The sequence below is a fragment of the Halichondria panicea genome, chromosome 2, assembly GCF_963675165.1.
Source record: "Halichondria panicea chromosome 2, odHalPani1.1, whole genome shotgun sequence".
Classification (NCBI taxonomy): Eukaryota; Metazoa; Porifera; class Demospongiae; order Suberitida; family Halichondriidae; genus Halichondria; species Halichondria panicea.
The window spans coordinates 8,094,055-8,114,709 of NC_087378.1; the positions used below are offsets into that span (position 1 = coordinate 8,094,055).

General features: G+C 41.2%; 3 protein-coding genes across 5 annotated transcripts; 2 read left to right on the forward strand and 1 right to left on the reverse strand.

The window, feature by feature from the left end:
- The first annotated feature begins 74 nt into the window (after positions 1-74).
- Positions 75-11,539, forward strand: LOC135331243 (uncharacterized). Of its 2 annotated transcripts, XM_064526333.1 has the most exons (5): positions 75-229; positions 7,360-8,689; positions 9,182-9,214; positions 9,457-9,660; positions 11,252-11,539. In XM_064526333.1, exons 2-5 carry the CDS (start codon positions 7,435-7,437, stop codon positions 11,479-11,481), a joined length of 1,722 nt encoding a protein of 573 aa, XP_064382403.1. In that variant the 5' UTR covers positions 75-229; positions 7,360-7,434; the 3' UTR covers positions 11,482-11,539. The 2 variants fall into 2 exon arrangements, with proteins under 2 accessions (XP_064382403.1, XP_064382404.1); XM_064526334.1 differs by lacking the exon at positions 9,182-9,214 and having other exon boundaries at positions 76-229.
- Positions 11,540-15,395: 3,856 nt separating this feature from the next.
- On the forward strand, positions 15,396-17,307 carry LOC135331254 (zinc finger protein 135-like). 2 transcript variants are annotated; one of them, XM_064526345.1, is made up of 2 exons: positions 15,396-15,819; positions 16,230-17,307. In XM_064526345.1, exons 1-2 carry the CDS (start codon positions 15,593-15,595, stop codon positions 17,059-17,061), a joined length of 1,059 nt encoding a protein of 352 aa, XP_064382415.1. In that variant the 5' UTR covers positions 15,396-15,592; the 3' UTR covers positions 17,062-17,307. The 2 variants fall into 2 exon arrangements, with proteins under 2 accessions (XP_064382415.1, XP_064382416.1); XM_064526346.1 differs by lacking the exon at positions 15,396-15,819 and adding an exon at positions 15,831-16,075.
- A 247-nt stretch (positions 17,308-17,554) lies between these two features.
- Positions 17,555-19,142, reverse strand: LOC135331252 (protein glass-like). The gene is made up of 2 exons (XM_064526343.1): positions 18,920-19,142; positions 17,555-18,833 (listed from the first exon to the last, which is right to left on the reverse strand). The coding sequence occupies exons 1-2, from the start codon at positions 19,057-19,059 to the stop codon at positions 17,810-17,812; spliced, it is 1,164 nt and encodes a 387-aa protein (XP_064382413.1). The 5' UTR covers positions 19,060-19,142; the 3' UTR covers positions 17,555-17,809.
- Positions 19,143-20,655: the final 1,513 nt, after the last annotated feature.

A 20,655-nucleotide genomic window follows, 5' to 3' on the forward strand; every position in this document is an offset into this window, starting at 1 on the left:
GAGAGCGGCTACTAAATGTTTCATTTTGCTAGCAAGGGAGGCTACTATTTGAGTGCGGCCTTTATACAAGAGCGGCCTCTGATCGAGCATATACGGTATTTATAAAAACGACCCTGAGTCTAAGTCTGTGGACTGCCCTGCTCTGACAGCTTGGTTACCCTTGCCTGATGTCTCCACAACACATCACCTTAAGAATAGGACATAAATTATCAACTGCATGAAATTCTAAGTAAGTTTACATTCACTCGTTACGGTGTTTGCGTAGTGGTTGTGTTACACAGATATAGTTGTGGAAGGGTTAGACTGTAGCGTGTGTATAACCCTCCATGTAGACTGATGCCAGTGACGGTAGTATAACCCTCCATGTAGACTGATGCCAGTGACGGTAGTATAACCCTCCATGTAGACTGATGCCAGTGACGGTAGTATAACCCTCCATGTAGACTGATGCCAGTGACGGTAGAACCCCACGCAATGCAGTAGTGTACGTCCAATGACTTAATAAATATATTTGATGATCCTTACCAAACAGGTAATTATTGTATCTCTGCGATAAGGTGTAGACAAAAGCTTAATTAAAGTAAAATTCCTTGCCCATTAAAAACAAAGAGCTGAATAAAACCCACGTAACCTACTGGTTACTCCACTCCACTGACCACTACTATTACACACGCTAAACCACTCAGCCATGATGAGTCATGCTGTCACCCCATTAGCGAGGTAGTGGTCTTTAGCACATAAGTTACTGATCTGCTTAATCTATAATTAACGATGCATGTAGCCTGTTTGATTGGATGTAATTATTATTGCCCTCTCAGTGTGTCTGCATGTCCATTTTGGATCGGTTGCCATGCAATGCTGCAGCTGTGTGGTGTGTGTCGTCTTGATGGTTATTGTGTCTTATAGACTTTCTAATTTGGTGGCTGTTGAAATGTCAGTTTGGAAACATTTCATAGAATATATAGTCCACTGAGTATAATAATAATAGGCATTTCTCAATAGCTCTTTTTGTCATCCTAGCTTTGATGTTGTTGTTTTTTAATTGTATAATTATGATCTTTTTTAACTCAACGTATTCCGGAAGATTATAGTCCTTTTACCCTTAAGGATGCCTATATAAGGATGCCTAATAGAAAATGATTATCTCTGTTGAATTCCTCCTCCTAGGAATGGTAACCATGCACTGGCCACTATCACTCGCTGGTTCTTCCCTGCACACCTCTTCCTCATAGCTTCCTCATATCAAGGGAATGACAATCTTTTTAATTGTCTGCGGCTAGTCCAAATCCACCAAAGATGTCTAGAGCTTCTTCTCTTATATATATAAGTCGATTTGGTAGACAGTGCTTTTTAGTCCAAAAATGAATACGAATAATCATTTGAGTGCTTTAGACATAGACTTCTGTGACTACCACAAGTGTAGGTACACTAGTGTATTACAGAAGAGCACCTTTAATATCCCACCCTGCATTTTTGAGTTGGCTCTTTAAAATAATAGAGTTCTGGTGGTCCAATTTCAATGATTTTATGATTTTATGAAAGTTTAAAAGGAACTTTTTCAGACGGTATGCTTATATCTCAAATTGGAACGGGCCATAATTTCTTCTCATTTTCGGAAAAAGACTATGGTAATTTGTCAAAAACAGGCCCAAAAATAGACTTTTGATTTTAAGACGCCATCTTAACAAGCTCATTGTAAGCATTCAAAAAACTATAAAATTAACGTTTTCGAACCAACAAAACTTAAGTTGTGGCCGTTCAAAGATTCTCTATTTAACGCTGGGTCTCATTGACATCTCCGCACATAAGACGTACAGTACCTGTTGTCTGTGTGCTCCTAATATTGTGTCTACTGTGTTGCAGGCACACAGGTAGGCAGTCGTGTATGCGTGCGTGTGTGTGTGTGTGTGTGTGTGTGTGTGTTTGATGTGTCTGTTTTGATCTACTCTCTTCAAAGGACTTGTTTTCAGTCAGCTAGCCCACTCACTGTTGTTAGGTAAGAATGGTTACTCTAGCAACACTGTGCGTAGTAGGTTGCAGTACTGCAGGGGACATTAGTACTACGTAAGTAATATACTATGGGTCATTTATTCTGTTGCTGGTGAGTTGCTTCTAATCGTTACTTTAGGAATTAAGTTTTGGCCGTTACAAAGAGGTGGTCTTTTGTTAAAGGGTTTTTCTTTGTTCATTTGGGACCTAGGTGCCTAGCCTTTATAATAATTGCAGTTGGCCTTTCTTCAAGGGTGACCATTAAGAGTGGTTCCATTGTACCGTAGTAAAGCTATTTATATCCATATCCTTTGACCTGACTTCAAGGGTGGCCATTATAATTATTGCAAAGTACTTTAGGAAATACATTTTTAGGGGAGCTATGACATACGTGTATAAATTGCTGGCAGACCAGTTTGTTAATGGTCGTATATAGTTGATCCTATTTCTAAAATTCATAGCAGAGTAGAAGAATTCTCCCCCATATCCGAAACCTGAGACATTAATTTTTCTCTAAGAACTTGGGAATGAAAAGTGTACGCAACCACACAAGGCCTTCGCTGTAGATAATAAAATGTGCATATTATTATAACTTAATTATAGTGCTGTGGCCATTACAGAATTTGAAGTAAGAGTAGGTGGTAGGTAGTAGCTATTACATCACGCTAGTGTTGTGTCTAGGTTCGGTAACCATGTGGTTTGTGGTTTGCCAGTGAGATACCATGCATGGTCATTTTGGAATATTCCCTTCAACTGTTTGATGTGTGAATGGGGAAGACTGGTCACCTCTTTGTTACATGTACTGAGAGTGAATCTCTTCTCTAATTGCGGTGATCGGAATGATTACTGTTGTATGAAGCCTATAGTGCTTGAGGCAGTTTTACCCGTCACAGTACGTACTTGTAGCATTGTATGGCTTGATTATTTCATTTTACAGCTTCTCTCACTATTTCTTCAGTGTTATCCTATTTTTAAATTTGTGGTCAACCCTCGGCCCAGGTAGTTATCGCTAATACTGAACGCACCCAAATATAGCCCCCCCCCTTTGAATCTAGTCCCCTACCAGACCGTAACTAGGACTTCGCACTCCGGGTGCTTATGCCCCTCGGGCATACTTAGACATAATATATCATCTAATGGCATGGCTTCCAGAGCTATAGCTCTCTGATTAAATTAGTTCTCATTGGAAGCCGTCAGCCATAGTTGAGGAAGGAGTTCTTTCTCAGAAGGGTCAATTTGACCTAATTTTTGCTGTTTGGTATATCGAGTTCCACATGAAAGTGTTTGTTTTTTATTCCTAGGAAACCAAGCGTGACTTGTTGTGCAAGGAAATACATCCACTGTAGAAATGATTTATTACCGTGTACTACCTTTTTCTGTCGATACTAAATCAGTGATGCATGTCAGCGTACATTCAATATCTGCCACATTCGGTAATAATAGAATAGTACCGAAGCCACATGTGTTAAAGCTTCTAATTAGATCGACGGAAATATCAAACATTCCAATATGTTTACTGGGTCTCCGAATTCAGTCTTGTTGTGTATCAAGTGGCAACGGTAACTCCCACTGTCTCGACAGCACTTGAGTTATGGTATGTTTGTCATCTCTGATTAGTTTGTGTTGTCCATCGACTGTTTTAATCTGCTAGTGTATAAGTAATCCTCCTTTTAAAGTGAACAGGAATTTTACCTGTATTTTACCGCTACCACTGACTGGTTCACAGCATACCTCATGCAGCATCTTTTAATCCACGTGCTACTTCCCCTTCTCTTTGTACTAGGGACACAGTACAGTGTTACCAGCTTCCTGTCCTGCGTGTAAGGTCGTGTAAGGTCACTGTACTAGCGGTTCTGGCTCACTTCCTCTGTACTGATAGTGATCTCATATCTGTGGGGGGCTATTGTCTTTGCAACTTGCAAGAGCTTGCCTTTTGGGTGGGTGGCTTGGGTATCATCATGACTCTGGTCGCTGCACAAAGTTGTGAGTTATATTTTGCAGCTCCTAATAGCTATAGCAATGTATGGTATTGCATGTTTTAAAAACCCTAGGATGTGGCAGTGCTGGTAACCTCGTTAGCTATTGGACTAATTAGTCACAAATTATAAAGGGTAGATTCACTCTCTCTGCAAGTGATTTATAGCCTTTGCTTTTTTGCCTTTGTAGTCTGTTTGAAAGTGGTAGCACTTGCAGTATCTCCCAATTTAGTCCTTTTACTCTGACCACAACCTACTATTACAGTACATTGCATTGTGCTGTTATAGTGCATGTTTAGGGGCAAGAATTTGAACTGCTGAGGACATTCTTGAATTGGGACTAGTCAGGGCTTTAATCATGATGCATGATGTCAACCAGTGGTAGAGCTCCAGCCAAGTGTGGTTTTGTTGACTAGGAAAACACAGGATGTGCAGCTTATGCATCACACACCATATCTCAAGGTGATAAAATTAATCTGAACAATAATAATCACACATTAAAAATGTATTTTCAATGTACTGTTGTACTCTTTGATAATCTGATGTGTTGAACATGTGAATGACATGTTTTTAGCTATCTATCTCCAATGTTAATATATATCTTACAAGGTTAGTGGCTTGTCCTGTTTTTCAAAAATCTATAGTACTGATATTGTCTGCAGTTAGTTTATTATTAGATTTGGTTTCCCCAAACCCAATGTGTGGCATAAGGTCACACTGGCAAGACAGTTGTGACACTTTTGGGAGCTCCTCAAGAGGTTGAAGTGGATGAAGCCTGTTGTCAAAACTAACCAAGTGGCAACTCTTGGCTTTGTTACCATGCTCAGTCAACTGTGACTAATTCAAGCCAAGGCTTGAGGCCATATGACTGAGCTGTAGTTTTAATGCAGTGTGTTTTCTGTTTTGCTTGAATACAATGTACCACTTAGCATGATACAATGTATCTACTGATGCACGTACTAGTCTGTTGTTTTATCATTAACTTGTTTTGCAGTTGTACTGCTTTTCATACACTTTTATACCGTACAAATGACACACCCAGCCCACTCATTCTGCACAAGCTCTAGAAATCCATGCATGGATGCATATCTTGCTCCTGTACTTATCCTAAAGGATCTAGATTTCTAACATGCTGCATGCAATGTATGCATGGAGTGGCCCTTGTGGTCAAAGCCATGCTAAGGTGCAGGACAAACCAACCTGACCGCTGTAGCACAGGGCTCACAGCTGTGGCTGTAGCACAGGGCTCACAGCTGTGTGTATAGAGCGAACCAGCAGTGGTAATCCTACACCCAATGCTGTGGTGAAGCCGATTAACTTAGTGTGCACTCAAATTAGTTGTGGCTGTTGTTTGGTAAAGTTCTCTGTTGCTTAGCTATACCCACAGACAGCAAGTTGCAATCCTAACTAGATGGATATGCAAGTAGAGAGCAACTGTGCTTTTTGAGACAAGTAGTCTAACATGTCTACCACAAGCCTGTAATACATTATCAATTATCAATGGCCAGCCTTGACCTAAATTATTCCATCTTGGTCTGCTGTACACAGCCTGATAACCATCAGTAGTACCTTGGTTAGCCCAGAGTGCCTACTACCAGCAGTCAGCTTTGTTCAGTTATGATAGTATTGTATTTTGTGTACACTGTCCTTTCCCCACCCATCCCAACCTGGCCTGCATTGTCTGCTGATATCTGATCAGATCTGATTTTGGCACACCTTATCTCGGTCTTTGTCCCAGTACAGCTGCATGGTGGCATGCCCTAGCCACCATGTGTTGTGTTTGCACCTCACTCATTCATCCTGTTGCTCTGGCCATTAGTTTTTCATCTCCCACACACTTAGTTGACTGAAGTTGTTGTTCTGAACACTTGCCAAATGTTGAGTGCTTTCAAGTGTCTAAATACGTTCGTCAATCACTACTATAATAATTATGTGTTTGATTCTTATGGAGGTACTTTAGACTCAGATCTTCCTCTGGTACAAAGGCACATTGTGTGTCCAGTTGACCTATTGCCCATTTGTAGACATCTGTCTGCTAGCTACCACAAATCTCATTAGTGGGACAAGCTAAGCCACTAAATTATTAAAGAGTCAAGTATTTATTGTACAGGTATATACCAGTTGCTGTGGTGATGGTACTGCATCAGGTATCAAGAGCTGTAGCAGCCTGTTAAAGTATGCAGTTACGTGCTCCACTGTGAATGTTAACTCAATTTATCTGTGTAGGGGGTGATGATTTTGTCTATGTAAATGTCAGCCCCCCCCCCCCCCTAGTTACCACATGTAACATGTCATGCACATGTATGCTGTCATGTTGTTGTTCCAATAATTACCATAATTTTCCGAGGCCCATAATTAAATGCTATATACCCTTTATGGAGTAACAAAGTTTTGGTTTCCTCCGTAGAAATTGTATTTTACACAAAAAATATAAACAAGATGACGTTGCGGTAGCTAGAGAATTTAAATATCCTTTTAAAGTGAAGTATGCTATGCAGACAATGCTACTTGTATGTCTGCTGTCATTCTCTCTTGTTATACTTGTTTGCTTCCACTTAATAAACACATTCTACACTGGGTTTAAGGGATAATTGATTTACCATCTTTTGTTTATCGCTATTCGAATCTCATGATAATGAAACTGTTTACCTATGCCTAAGGGCATTTCCTACAAGTACACATGTCTAGTACATGTTGTTTGTGTATGCATGTGCTTGCCTGTATTTTGTCTGTGCAGCAAATGTGGTGACATTTTGTGCCAATATTTTCAAACCTCTGCTATTTATCAGGCTAGCACACTGCACACACTGCACACACGCTAAGTGTTTCTCTGTTGCCATGGTTTAGAGTTGCATTGGTTTTTGTGGCATGCAATAGCAGCTGCAATATTGGTTGCTGAACAAGCTAATTTGGCATGATAATTATTTACTCTTTGTCAAATACGCTATCTGTTAATTAGCTTGAGGCTGTGGTTTGCTATTTGGTAGTTTGGAATTTTGACCCTCTTCCAAGTTTCCCCTTTAGAGCTCCATCCTGCTCTCTATTCAAGCCCCCATTAAGAGCATCTCAATAGCACACCTGTCCATAACATGCAGGCGCCTTTAGTTGAGGACAGTGTTGACTATACAGCTGCTTTTAAGGGGGATACAGGGTGGGAGAGTATGCCCTATACCATATGTGTGCAGCTGACTCTATATATTCTCAGCATTGTGTGGCATGTGAGCTTTCTTTGAAGCCACTACCACTTTGTTTGACAGCTTTGTTGGGGTCAATAGACTCCAATTAGCGCTCTGGTAATCATGCTAATATTTACCAATCTTATTAGAGGCGATTATTAGATAAATGGTGTGTGACAAATTACTACTTATACTGGTGTATTATTTTGTTAATGCAGAGAAGATCATGCACTGCTGCCCTAAATAAGACACTCTGAGAAAAGGCCATAAACGAGAAGCCAAACTGACGGACAATGGAGAACCTTGTGAACTTGTGCCTGGGGCCATTTGTGTCGAGTGTGGAATGCTCTTCCGTGTCTGTGGATGGACACTCAGCTGCTAACCTGACATCAATGGACCCCAATGCCCACAGTAGGGGGTTTAGAGTTGAACATTTCATTCGCCCCCCAGTGTCCATTCTAATTGACTTCAATTGGCCTGTTCATATTGCTAGCATCCTGATTAAGCCCGGCCTCGAGGCTGATGCAGAGATGCGAGTAGCGGTGGATGGGTGCCACTTATCAGATATTGACTCTTATCAGTACAACTTGCATTATGGTCTCATTGCCAAGGGAACTCATGTGCTTCTACACCTCAAGAATAAGTCTTTTGACAGGAAATGGGACAAGAAGATTGAGGTTTCAAGAGATGTGGTTGCCTTGGTAAAAGGGAGCCATGTAAGTGAAATCGAACAGTTCAAGGTCTCAGAGCAGCCTTTGAAGCACATCAACATTGCATCCAAATTAAAGCAGCTTCGGTTCACTGTCACTAGGTTGTCAGGGGTCAAGCCGCTGGTTCTTAACTGGATTGAGGTGTGGGGAACATTAAGTGGAAGTTGCAATTATGCACTAGACTTAGACGAATTTAAGACAGCTGTAGAAAGCCTTGAGTTGCGTACCCGCTCTATTCAACCCAGAATCAGTCTGTACTCTCACCACAACCTCCGCCCACTCAACCAGACTGAATGTGCAGGATCTACTAGTCGTGTTGAGACTAGAGACGGGAGCATACACAACTGCAGTGGGTACAGTACACTCAGATCACGTTCCAGTGGCACACACTTAATACCTAATTCCTTGAATATTGGGTCCACGAAGCCTGCCTGCAATGATGCACCTGCTGGGGTTTGCAGTAGTTCCGGGCTGAAACGGGAAGTTTCTCTCCCTGAAGCAAGTTACCACCACCCCAACACAAAGAGGCAAAGAATGGAGGAAGATGGGATTACTGTGGATTCAACCACCCCATCAAGCCATACGATCAGACAACAAACTCTTGAAATGAATGTGACTATCGTAAACAATACCAATTCTATCCAATTACCTGGAAATCACTCCGGAAATTCCAACTCGTTTGCGAATATTCCCCTCAAGCTCCTTGATTCGCTCACGTACGAGGTGATGCTGATACCAATGTCTCTGCCCTCGGGGCATTTTGTGGATCGAAGCACTGTCGATAAACTAGCAAATAACGATGCAATATACGGACGTGCACCAACTGATCCGTTTACTGGTAAATAAAATGTGTCTATGATGAAATTAGTTGGTATATAGTTTTAGTTTTGAATAAATTCCCCTTTCACTTTACTAGTTGATGATGTAATGTTCATGTGTACTTGACTAGTGCTAGTTGAAGAATTCACGTCTGTGTTGGTCCTTCCAGTATTATAGTCACAACAAACTGAGTAAGGAGAGGCCCTAACACAATTTAACAACTCTGCTCACTTAATTACCCATAACAGTGCACAAAGGAGTACCTGTTGCCTGCACAACTGCATGTGTGCGTTTTAATAAACATCCAATGTAATAGACATCAAATGTTTTGTTGTTGCTAAGCAATATATCTCCGTATTAAATTTGTCTACCGCCCCCCAAGTCTTTGCATGTACATGTACATTGGCTTTTTTGGTGTTCTTATTCAAAGTAACCACATCTCTATAATTATAAAGGTAATTTCCTCAAATGATATAAATTATTTAAGCAGACACCTAATCTCCTTGTGCAGTTGCTCTGGTTGCCCTGAGTGTTATGATTATTGGTAAGCATCCTTCAAGTGCACGCTATGAAAGGCTGCTTGCATCACTCCTACAGTTTCTTTATAGCTAAAGTTCATGCAGAAGTTGTATTGTATACTACTTGGTTTTCTGCCCTGAAGCTCTTGCATTTGTGTGGCTAAAAATGCTCCAAAAGAGTAGGTGGTGTTCTGTTAAGCATGAAATTGCTATTGGAATGTATAATTATATAATAATACTATAGTTGTTTCTTTTGTTCATTCTGCAGGTGTTGCTTTTACCGAGTATAGTAAACCACAGTTTTGCCCGGAATTGAAGCTTGAGATTGATGAGTTCTTAACTGCAAGTAGTGGGCCTGAGAGCAGTGGGCTGCATTCGGACTGCACCCTACCCCCCGCAGTACCACCAAGCAGAACTGTGGGAGCTGCTGGGGACATTTCAAGACACCTAACAAGAAAGGAAATAATTTCCTGTAAGCTTTATGAAATGAGATTATTTATGCAAGAATGGAAGGTTTTTATACTGCCTCTTTTATGTAATATCCTTTGCAAGTTCCAGGCCAATATTAATGAGCTCAATATAATGAGCTGCATGGTGTGAGTGGTAGAAACAGCTGCTTAGGAATAAGTGGCTCTAGTGGCCAAACCATAACCAATCTTCCCATGAATGGCTTCCTTTGAGCCTATCAGCCCATCTGGCACTGTTGGTATACAATGTGACCATAGAGACAGGTGTACTGATTCAGTACTTCAACTGTTTACTATACGCTTAAGTGCTGCTGTTGTATATGGTCCAATTAGGCTGCTCAGGATATATAGTTGTGTGCAGTGTGGGAATCGAGCAGAGATGTCGATCTTTATGTCAGGTGTCAAATGTCATAGAAGAATTACATCAAATAATTGTAATGATTCGTTTCAGCAGATCAGCAGCGAGTTACGATGTAATTGTGTAAATACAACTCGGGTAGAAGCTGGTGATCTGCTTGAACACAATTAATCGACTGGACTTGTGAGAAAACTGTATAATTGATAGAGTGCACAGTTTGTAGTTTAGAAGGTCAAAGTGCGTGCGTGTGTTCATGCTCACTTTGCCGGCTTCTCTCTGTATTTCTCAGCTAATATTTCAGTGTAGCATTTATTGGCAAACAAACCACATTCTGTCGTTGTTAGGTCTTCAGTCGGTTGAGCCAGCACACTGATCTCATATTCAAGTTTAAGCATGTGATAATGTGTCTTTATTAGTTTAGATTAGTCTGGAAGCATACCCAATGATTGCACTCCTGAAACAGAATGATGGCGGCTGACAGATTGGTGCCAATAGTGTGTGACCAATGTATAATACTTGTGTCTCCAACCACTCTCCGTGTTGTGGTGTGTCCATACCATGATGGTTATGTTGTGTATAATTAACGGACTGTGTGCATGGTTCTGTACCCATGACAACAGGCCCTCGTGCCTACAGTATGTCTCCAAACATTATGTAATGTCTTCATCATTAATCATGAGTGGCTGTGTTGTAACAGTGCATCACTTGCTACCTCACTGTACTGATGAACCTATTTGATATTCACCTAGGAGATTATTCTGTATTGCTACTCTCTAGGGGATTAAACACGTGTATAGTGGTTTGCAAGTACGGAAGTTCTTTACAGCTGATTTAGGTGTATGATTTCAAGTAATGATATTCATTGTATGTGTATGTAATGAATATGTATATATCACTGTTGTACGTACAAGTACCGATAAGTGTCCCCGGATGAAAATGTGGGTTTTGGCTGAACGGTTTTAGTGCATTTAAAACAATTATTATTATTTGAGGGTATACACTGCAATCGTTTGTAGGGCTTTTATTTTGCTAGTTTCACCTGTCTGTACTTACACTACACACTGGCAGGCTGCATAGTCGAGAATGGGTTATAATAATTATTAGCTGCTCCCGATGTAAAATTGTGACTGAGTAGCTTGTGGTCAAATAATTACTTCCATTGTCCATTAGCATTACTTAAAATTTGTATTCTTCACTTATCCGTTTGTGGTTAATTATGATTCTGTCATTCACCACAGGCAGACCAAATGAAAGAGCTCATCCTGTGTCAGAGGTCATGGCTTCCTCTGATTGTCCGACGGTTTCTCCGGGAGGTCCCCGTCAACAAAGCAGCTCCTCTGACCAGAGAGGATGTGAGGACTATTCTCATGGGGGAAAGAGAAACAGGGGTGTAGAGAAAGATGGATCATTCGAGACTGAAATAAGTGGTAGTTTAGATGAAGCACTTGAGAAGCTTTTTAACAACTGATGATGTGTATTTTTTGATCATAATTTTTAATGTCTGCTATTAATTTGGCATGCTCTTATCCATACTTTAATGTGGTAAGCTCTATTATCCAAACTAGGGCCAAATGATGAGAATGTTGAGACTGCTCTTTTGGCTTGGGACACTTTATGCATAATTGAGGACAAGTTTAAAGCGCAGGAATACAATCTAATTATCACCAGAGCTCTTTGTGAACTAAGGAAACAATTAGCTAGTGGGTAATTCAATCTTCTAAGAATCTCAAATTGCATGTTCTTGTAAATACGTATGAGCAGGACTGAAGTACGTTGTGTGGTAGCCCTTGTGGTTCCGTTGGCCGCATGTTGTGTGCAGCTGGTCAGTTGTGAGTGCTGTAACTACCACCGCCCTTATCGAATTCCAACCACATTTATTATTGTTGCCACTTAGTAATTAGCTCATAAATCAGTTCACATATCTCACTTTAACCAAGTTGTCATGCATGTGCTAATAATTGTGACATAGTTTGTATAGGCATGATGTATCTATGCATGCATGGACCTAGCACACAAACAAAATAAGCTAGCCTCATAGTCATTATTTTGATCCTATAACTGGAACCAAAGAGAGTATATATGTATGTGGCATGGCATGCACTGTCAAGCTGTTGCTTGGTGGAGATTGAAGACGTCTTCCATCCACCCACACACACCCCCAATGGCTGCATAATAGGAACACAAGGGGAAATTGCTCCAATAAATACACCCACCACAGTAACACACCCAGCCATAGCTATACTCACAAAACCATATATGGAGACAATTATTGGTACGTACATCCTTTACATATATAGCTACAAAAACATTTACACTGCAAATATGTTATTTACACCGACACTTATAGCTAAGCTATTTCAATCCTTTTCGTCCATAGTTATTTGATCAATGCAATACAGATTATGTAGCACGAACACATTGTGTCAAACAGTGCGCCTGTTAGTTACACACAAGGCTTGTTGTGATGTGGTCTTGTGTGCATTATTAGCATGGCCGCGTCATTCAGAGTTGGTAACAAGACACTAACAAGCATTTACCAGCGAGTGGGACAATAATACCATAAGAGTGGCTCTTTGTTGATGCTTTGCATGCATGAAAGGAATCAATCTATAGAGTTTACTGCAGGGTCAAAGGTTTAGGGTGGGGTATCATAAAATCGAAGATAACCTGATTAATCTAGGCTAGAACACTTAATTAGTTTGTGAATTCACATTGGCCTGGAATTTGGCCTGTGCAGTAAGTAATGGCACCTCTGGATTAGCCTAAACAGAGCCACATACACAAGTACCACCAGTGACTTTAGTTATTAAATGTCTGTACTTGCACCAATTAGCAGCTCTATACTAATATTTCTAATAGTCTCATTTTCACCCTTTTAGACAAATGGGTGTCACTGAATGTCAATTTCTATAGAGCCAAAGTTTATTCACACCTTCCCTAAGTAAATACCTACGCATCAAGACCTAATGGGTGATTATCAACTGCTAAACGATACCTTTTTTCGGAGGCTTCAGAGTTTAACACAGTGCAGTTTTTCCAACAGGCAGCCATTGCAATATAGTAACAAATACCTAACAAATGCTAGTAAAATGAGAGACGGACGGCTTTTTTCTTGTTTGTTTACAATAGTTCAAGGATTTCACCTTGTGCACATGTTAAAACAAAGCCTCAGGGCACCTACAAGTGAAAATGCATACACTTATTGGGCAGCTGCACAACTGCATTGCTTGCAAAATTAATCATGCACATACGTTAAGTGCATGCATGGCAGTTGTGATTATTTTTGTATTACAGTACTGTTTGATTTTTCATAATCCTTCTCAGCAACTTAATTTTATGCAGATTAAAAGACAGGCAGTGGTTTCAGTGGAGTACGCTAAGAAGTATGTCACACAATTTTGAGACAAAAGCTGTGATGTACAAGTCATGCAGTCTAGTAAGTGCATGCATAAATGTTAAATTGCTCCTCTTATTGTTAAAGCTGCAGCCATACATTTGCTAGGCCACAGAGTTGCTAGTGGTGGGATAACCAGATTAGCTGTGGCTTGTTGAGATAAGTATGGTGCTGGGTAACACACACTCGGACAGGTGCTAAGATGTGCACACTGATTGACGGGTTTTGCAGAAACCACTAGACCCCTGGCTGGAATCAAGGCCGCTGACTTCAACCAATTGCAACCATCATTGCAACCATCATTAATTAGTTTGTATCCGTCAGTAGGAACTGTAAATGCTTTCAATCAATCTACAAAGCATAGCACTTACATGACTATTGAATTGCGGCTGTAACCTCTAATTTGAAGATGGTAAATATCATGTTATTAGACTCGGGACTATATAAGGCTTTGAGGTCGCTTTGTTTAGGTGCGAGGGACTATAGCATGCTCTAATAGAATAGTTGATGCTGAAATTTGTTGCTGGGGGGTATACGATAACACACACAACTCAATTCAGGGCCCACTTCAAACAAACCACAAGCACAGGTAATAAGAGCTGGTGGGAAGAAGGAAGGAAATGCAAGCACAATCATCCCATAGGTCATCTGGGAACCGACTATACTGAAACTTCACCGCACAATTATACAAATTGGTGTCCTAGCTGCATCTGGCTTCATGCATACGTTCTTGGTACATTACTAGTGCATTTCCAAGGGTTGTTCTTAGAATCTGCAGCACACAGGCATACAACGCTATAGGAGCATGCTATAGGACACCATAGTAAGTGTGGCCATGCACATAATTATACTACAGAAATGTTGTTGTCATGGAAAGGAGAATACGTAAAACACAGCATTTAAATTTACAGTGAACATTAATAAGTTGTTTAGACATACAGAGTGAGTCTGGTACACAACATGGCCATTATGTAGCCATACATTGGACAGACTTACAAGATAAAGTGCAGGCCAATATTTTGACTAACCATTACATTCACATGGAAATGACTAACACTTTGAAAAATCAGCAGTAATTGTTAACTGCAGATCAAGTTTGTGTAACTCTCCTCACGAACTATAGTGTTTACACTTGACTTAGAGGGTGTGCACAATCATAATAATAATTATATCAATAGTTTGTTTGTGCATTTTACCACCTAAATGCTTATACTAGGTGTGCCAGTAATTAGATCATACGTGTGGTACAACAAATACAATTGCCTTCCGGTGTTTACCTACCACCCAGCACTCAAAGCTGTTAGGTAACCCCCTGCATAGCTATACCTATGTGGGGGGCCGTTCTGTGTCAGGCAATAATAAATTGCACGTTAATAATTGCATAATTTTATAGCAAATAGTTTATTGCTAAAGTCAGAAAAAGGATAGTCAGTAGGAAGAGACAGGTGCTGCATAAGAGGCTATGGGAATGTGTCTAATATGCATGGTCACATTATGCATGCATGCATATGCTGGTACAACCATCAGGCATAATAAAAATTAATGCGTAAAAAGCCACACAACAACACAAACATTGTCTGCATGATAGATATGAGTATTCATTGCTTACCAAGTACATGAGGTTTATGAGTGTTCGTTTTGAGCTTGGATGGCTTGCATTGCAACTCCAAGGATTCTCAACTCAACAGTTTGTTTCCACTTGTAGGCATGAATAAAATAATAACACCACATGTTCAATCAACCATAATTATACAATATTGCGTGTGTGTATTGAAATACGTTCAGTGGTAATGGGCTTAAAATGCAGCAATGGCTTTTGGCATGAATAGTTTACCATTACTCCATTACCTTTGTGACCTTGGAGGCAGGAAATGAGAGCCTAGTAGGTACACGTGGCTGGTGGGTTAGCTGAGTAGGTTGCTAGGAAGCCTGGTAGGTGCAATTGCACTTCAAAGAGTTCCCCCAAGAGTACTTGAAGAGATAACCTGCAGATAAAATCGTTCAGTCTTGCAGTTTGTCTGATAAGAGCAAAACCTACAGTTGCAAAAAATTGTCTGTGTAGCTCTCCTGCAAAACGGCAAGTAATCACAACTCAAATTGAGACTGGATTCTTGCAGCTTGGAAGACTAACTAGAAGCCAAAAGCAACCTTACAACAGTGTACTCAACAAGCTACCTGTGCGAAAATGACGACAAGTCTTCTGAAGCAACCTGTTGCATATATGACTGCTGATGGTCCCGGTGTGATGTCCAACTACATGGGATTCTCATCAGCCCCACTGCTCGGTCATCATCCATACAGAAACCGTCACGGTGAACCTATGTCTCCCTTCTTTGTGCCTGCCAGCTCATCCTACACTATCCCAGAGTTCTACCCTGCACATTACGGAAACATACCCTTCACAGATTCAAAGTGAGCAAGCTATATAAGTGTACAATCTTTAGCTAGCTAGCTGCGCATGCTGCATGCATTGCATGCTGCAGAAACTGTGCAGAATCCATTTTCTTGCATGCACGTGGCTTACAAAGCCCCCGATCTCAGGACGGGGTCTCATTTCAGTTAAAGATTTTAGCACAAAAATGGCCTCAGTAGCTAGCGATATCGTTGAAAAAGTCAAGGAATTGGCCGAGTTCTCTACTGTATTAACTTTCCCATGTCTCTTTGTGCCGTAAGTAATGGTTTTGTAGCTTTTCTACAATCAATTTGGTTTTGATCTGGCTTCTTTGGTGATATTCATTGCCTAGCTCCATAAGAATGAATACCTACCTTAGTTTGTGCTATGAATATGAACTTGATTTATGTTCCTCTTTTCTTCCCCACAGACCTATTGTCCCTGAGCAGCAAGAAATCGCTGTGAATGCTCTCTTGGCCCTGAATCCTAAATCAACAGGCTCTAATCACACCTCACCACCACATAGTGGGAACTGCACCCCGACAACCATGGCTACCACCGGCTTTAGCGTCGACTCGCCTCCCGATCTCATCTCTGCCCTTCGTATGAGTGCCGGTGCCTACACTCCCGGTGAAGCTATCACTGGATTCGAGGTCCCACGCTCGGCCAGTCTTTGCCTCCACGAGCAGCACCCCTATTCTGCCGACGTCAAGCCGATTATTCACGGCTACTGCAGTGGCGGTGGATCTTCCAATGGGACTCCCCTCACGAGCCCAATCAGTGCCCATTGCGATCGCTCCCCGAATGGAATGAAGCTGAAGACCAAGTCCATGCACAAAACTGGCAACAACATCTGCCAAATCTGCGGTAAAAGTTACGCGCGACCTTCGACTCTGAAGACGCACATGAGGACCCACTCGGGTGAGAAACCATACAAGTGTGAGGTCTGCTCGAAGGCTTTCACTCAAGCAGCCAATCTAACAGCCCATCTACGCACTCACAGCGGAGAAAAGCCGTTCAGTTGCCCAATTTGCCAAAAGAGGTTCTCCCAAAGCTCATCGGTGACTACCCACCTTCGCACCCACTCTGGAGAAAGACCGTACCGCTGTGACTACTGCGGCAAGGCTTTCGCTGACACTTCGACTCTCACCAAACACAAGAGGATACACAGCGGCGAAAAACCATATCGTTGCAAGATCTGTAATCTAGGATTTTCTCAATCAGGTAATCTCCATCGACACATGAAAACACACAATAACTGAACTTTTCGCTAATCCTCAAACTGTCTCCCGTCGTTTTAAGATAGTAAAATTTATGCTTTTGTGTTTCTTCGTACCTTCTTTCAATCTCACAATTCCACAAGTACATTTATCACATGTTAAAACCTCCACCAAATCAATATTGTTTGCATACTCTACTATATACATTTTTTGTACTATAATATTCAAATCATCAATCTTTTTTTGTAACATTCACCAGGTATTGGCATAGACATCTTTTCATGAAAATTGGACAAAAATTGATTGATAATTAGATAATAGCAGCCTCGTTTGCGTCCTGAAATCGAGGCAACAAATGTCTTACGTTGACAAAAATAGGTGTGGAATGTTTAGGATTACTTCTAGGTTTGGCGACCATAGCCTGATTATGTTAGCCAACTAGTATAACGATCCGACCCAGTTAACACTAGTACAGTGTTGAGCGCATGCGCAGTGTACGTGTATACAAATAACAATGCTGCAAATAATGCATAACTTATAGTCATGTATCACATGGATGAATTTGAGGTACCTGTACATACTTATGATGAATTCTGATCAGAAAAATATGCTATCTACTGAATGCTGTGAATGTGTACAAAAAATGATGAGTATGTCTAATAAGTGTGAGGAAGAACGAAAAACATTGGTGGAAGTGACTTAGGAACATACTTAACTGTCCAATTGACATGAACGGGCTATGATAAACATTCAACTGATACATGCCTTCAGTGATGAGTGATTAGTACAGCTACTGCAAATGTCCAAGAACTGGAAAGTGATTTCTGTGAGTACGCATATGACGATTCAGGTTCCCACTCTGAGAGAAACGGGCATCACAGATTTTGCACTGATAGGGTTTCTCCCCGGTGTGCGTACGGAAATGCTTTGTGAGTGTAGAGCTATCGGCAAATCCTTTGTTGCAAACGCTGCACTTGTAGGGACGATCTCCAGAGTGAGTCCGCATGTGCGTAGTGACTGAGCTGCTCTGGGAAAACCCCCGGTTACATATCGGGCACTTGAATGGCTTCTCTCCACTGTGCGTGCGCAGATGTGCAGTCAAGTTTGCCGCTTGTGTAAAGGATTTCTGGCAAATCGAACACTGGTACGGCTTTTCACCAGAATGTGAGCGAAGGTGTGTCTTCAAAGTCGATTGTCGAGCGTATGTCTTCCCACACATGTGACATGAGTTGTTTCGAGGGAATATTTCATCTCTTCGAGGAGGAAGTTGAGGAATGTAGCCAATCGGAGGAGCCATAGCTTGAGCAGTTGCCGGATAACGAATGGTTGTGTAGCCACTTAGAGGTTGAGTGTAAGTAGGAGAGTGTGTATAGGGGGGAAGTGGAAAAGCTGATGTTTGAGAATAGGCTACGTCGAATTGAGGGGGGAAGGATATCCTCGCTGCTTCTGTGTACTGGCTGGCATTTGTAGGGTAGCTTGTATCCTGCTGTTCCGAGACAGGTATTATTGAAATGGAAGCCGGTTCTTGAGGAGATTCATAGCGTTCATTTGTTGTGCTTGAATCGGCTTCATTTGTGACTGAAATAGGTGGTGTAGCAGCCGATTCAGGGCTCATCTGTTCTGCTTTGACGGCTTTACTGTTCCCACCCGGAGAGCCTGCTTCTCTAGCCGTTAGTTGTTGTTGCCCGATAGCGAGAAGAGTGGCAGCAGCTGCATCGTTTGATAGTGATATCGGCTTCGCAGGCGCAGTAGTGATGAGGCCTTGTGTCATCATTGAATGTGGAGCAGAGAAAGGGAACTGTGCATGTGGTGGTCTGCAGAATAATGATAATTGTAAATTATGAATGCAACTAAATTGTATCTAGCTATGTCATGTATGCAAATTAGCTGTCAGACATACCTTGTGTACAGAGACAGGGGACTATGATGAGAGAGGAATGTTGGAGATGGCAGAGGGTCACCAACATAGTAGGGCATGCCTGCAGTCTTTGGAGCTTGAGGTCCAGTGGGACAGTAGTACTGCATGGCTGTAGATAGCATCTCAAGAATAGCTGCACTGACAATCTACTTGTTGCTCTGCAAACAAATATTAGACCAAAGGGTTTCCTACTTAGTTAATTTCCTACTGCAGCAAGCAATTTATATGCATGCAGTGTGCAGGAAGTGAGAGCAACTCAGCCCACAAAGGCAGTGTAACAAAGTGCTATTAATTGTGTCCTTTCATCTTCACTTTGATGTGGCTAGGGAGCTCAAGCTCAACTGGAAATATGTGTGGAAAGATGTGTGCCGTGAGGTAGCAAGTATTCTTTCAATACTGCCCGTAACGCAGAGACTACAAAACAAATGTGCAACCTAGTTACAGATGTAGGGCATCATGTGAACGAAGCCTACATTTCAGCACGATTCTTTGCAGCTAGGCTTTCTCTACAGAGTTAGACAGCAGCCGCGAAAGCCTTTCATAAGTGTGGAATATTATCATAGGCCTACAACAATCCTGAGCTGAAGAAATACAGGCTGTATGGAAAAACTACAAGCATCTGCATGCACTGGACGAATCAAACACGTGCAATAGTGAATCACATGCCCAAAAAACATGCCTGCCCCCACAAAATGCATCACACATGCAAATGAAGTACATACACATGTTTGTTCATGTTTAACACATTATTAATAATAAAGGTATAATTATGAGAGATGAGAAATGCTTTGTACGAATAAACAATCACATGATAAATCTGTAGGTTTCACCAACAACAAGAGAGTATTAAATAAGGCTTGTGTTTATTAAATATAATATAGTTCTTCAAAAATAATTTAAAAGGAAAGAAAGTAGAGTGCAACCTTTTCAAGATGGTGATCAAAAGCAGATTAAGGGTTCCTTCCAACTTTGTCACGTTAAGACTTCGCGACAGTTAAAATGGCCGGTCACATGCGTCGATACATTACTCAGAGCCCACTCAGGTAGTGAGAGAGTGGTGGTAACGAAAGAGCTTCGTCAGTGGTGAACAGCTAGACAACCAAGCTTCCTCCACAAGAAACACCAGACTTACGACCACACACTTTCCTGCATATGTCGGCACTAATCCTATAGAAAATAGAGGAAGGAAAGATGAAAACAGTAGTCTAATTCACATGCAAGAAGTTCAATATTACACGATTAAGTCGTGGGTACAATAATTACCTCATTTATCACGACACCTAATTAATGGATACGCAGACGAGGTGTAAGGTTATCATTGCACAACAATTAGCCACATCAAAACAGACTACAGCCCTGGGCCGGCGAGCTTATCCTGAGGGGGATTTATTGATTGAGTGGGCAGGAAGACACTAGTGGCTCTTACAGTCATTGTTTTGTGGGCTTCAATCTTATAGTCTATGAGGGACAAAACGAGGGGGTCAGTAACACCCGGAACAGGATATGATAGCATAGAGGTATATGCAACGCTAGTGTATAGGGAGTTTTAATATACACTGGAAAAGTTGCCACAGCACACTTTAAGCTATGGCAACACTGGAAAAGTTGCCACAGCACACTTTAAGCTATGGCAACAATGTTAATTAATAGAAACCAAATTGAATCCACACAAGGCTTCAAATAAAAAAATAAAAAAAATAAAAATTAATATCAACCAA

Coding starts and splice junctions, on each gene's coding strand:
- LOC135331254 (XM_064526345.1), top strand. CDS start 15,593: ATGACGACAAGTCTTCTGAAGCAACCTGTTGCATATATGACTGCTGAT. Junction 15,820..16,229: donor ATACCCTTCACAGATTCAAA/GTGAGCAAGCTA, acceptor TCTTCCCCACAG/ACCTATTGTCCCTGAGCAGC.
- LOC135331252 (XM_064526343.1), bottom strand. CDS start 19,059: ATGCTATCTACAGCCATGCAGTACTACTGTCCCACTGGACCTCAAGCT. Junction 18,834..18,919: donor CCCCTGTCTCTGTACACAAG/GTATGTCTGACA, acceptor ATTATTCTGCAG/ACCACCACATGCACAGTTCC.
- LOC135331243 (XM_064526333.1), top strand. CDS start 7,435: ATGGAGAACCTTGTGAACTTGTGCCTGGGGCCATTTGTGTCGAGTGTG. Junction 8,690..9,181: donor ACCAACTGATCCGTTTACTG/GTAAATAAAATG, acceptor CTCCTTGTGCAG/TTGCTCTGGTTGCCCTGAGT. Junction 9,661..11,251: donor AAGAAAGGAAATAATTTCCT/GTAAGCTTTATG, acceptor CATTCACCACAG/GCAGACCAAATGAAAGAGCT.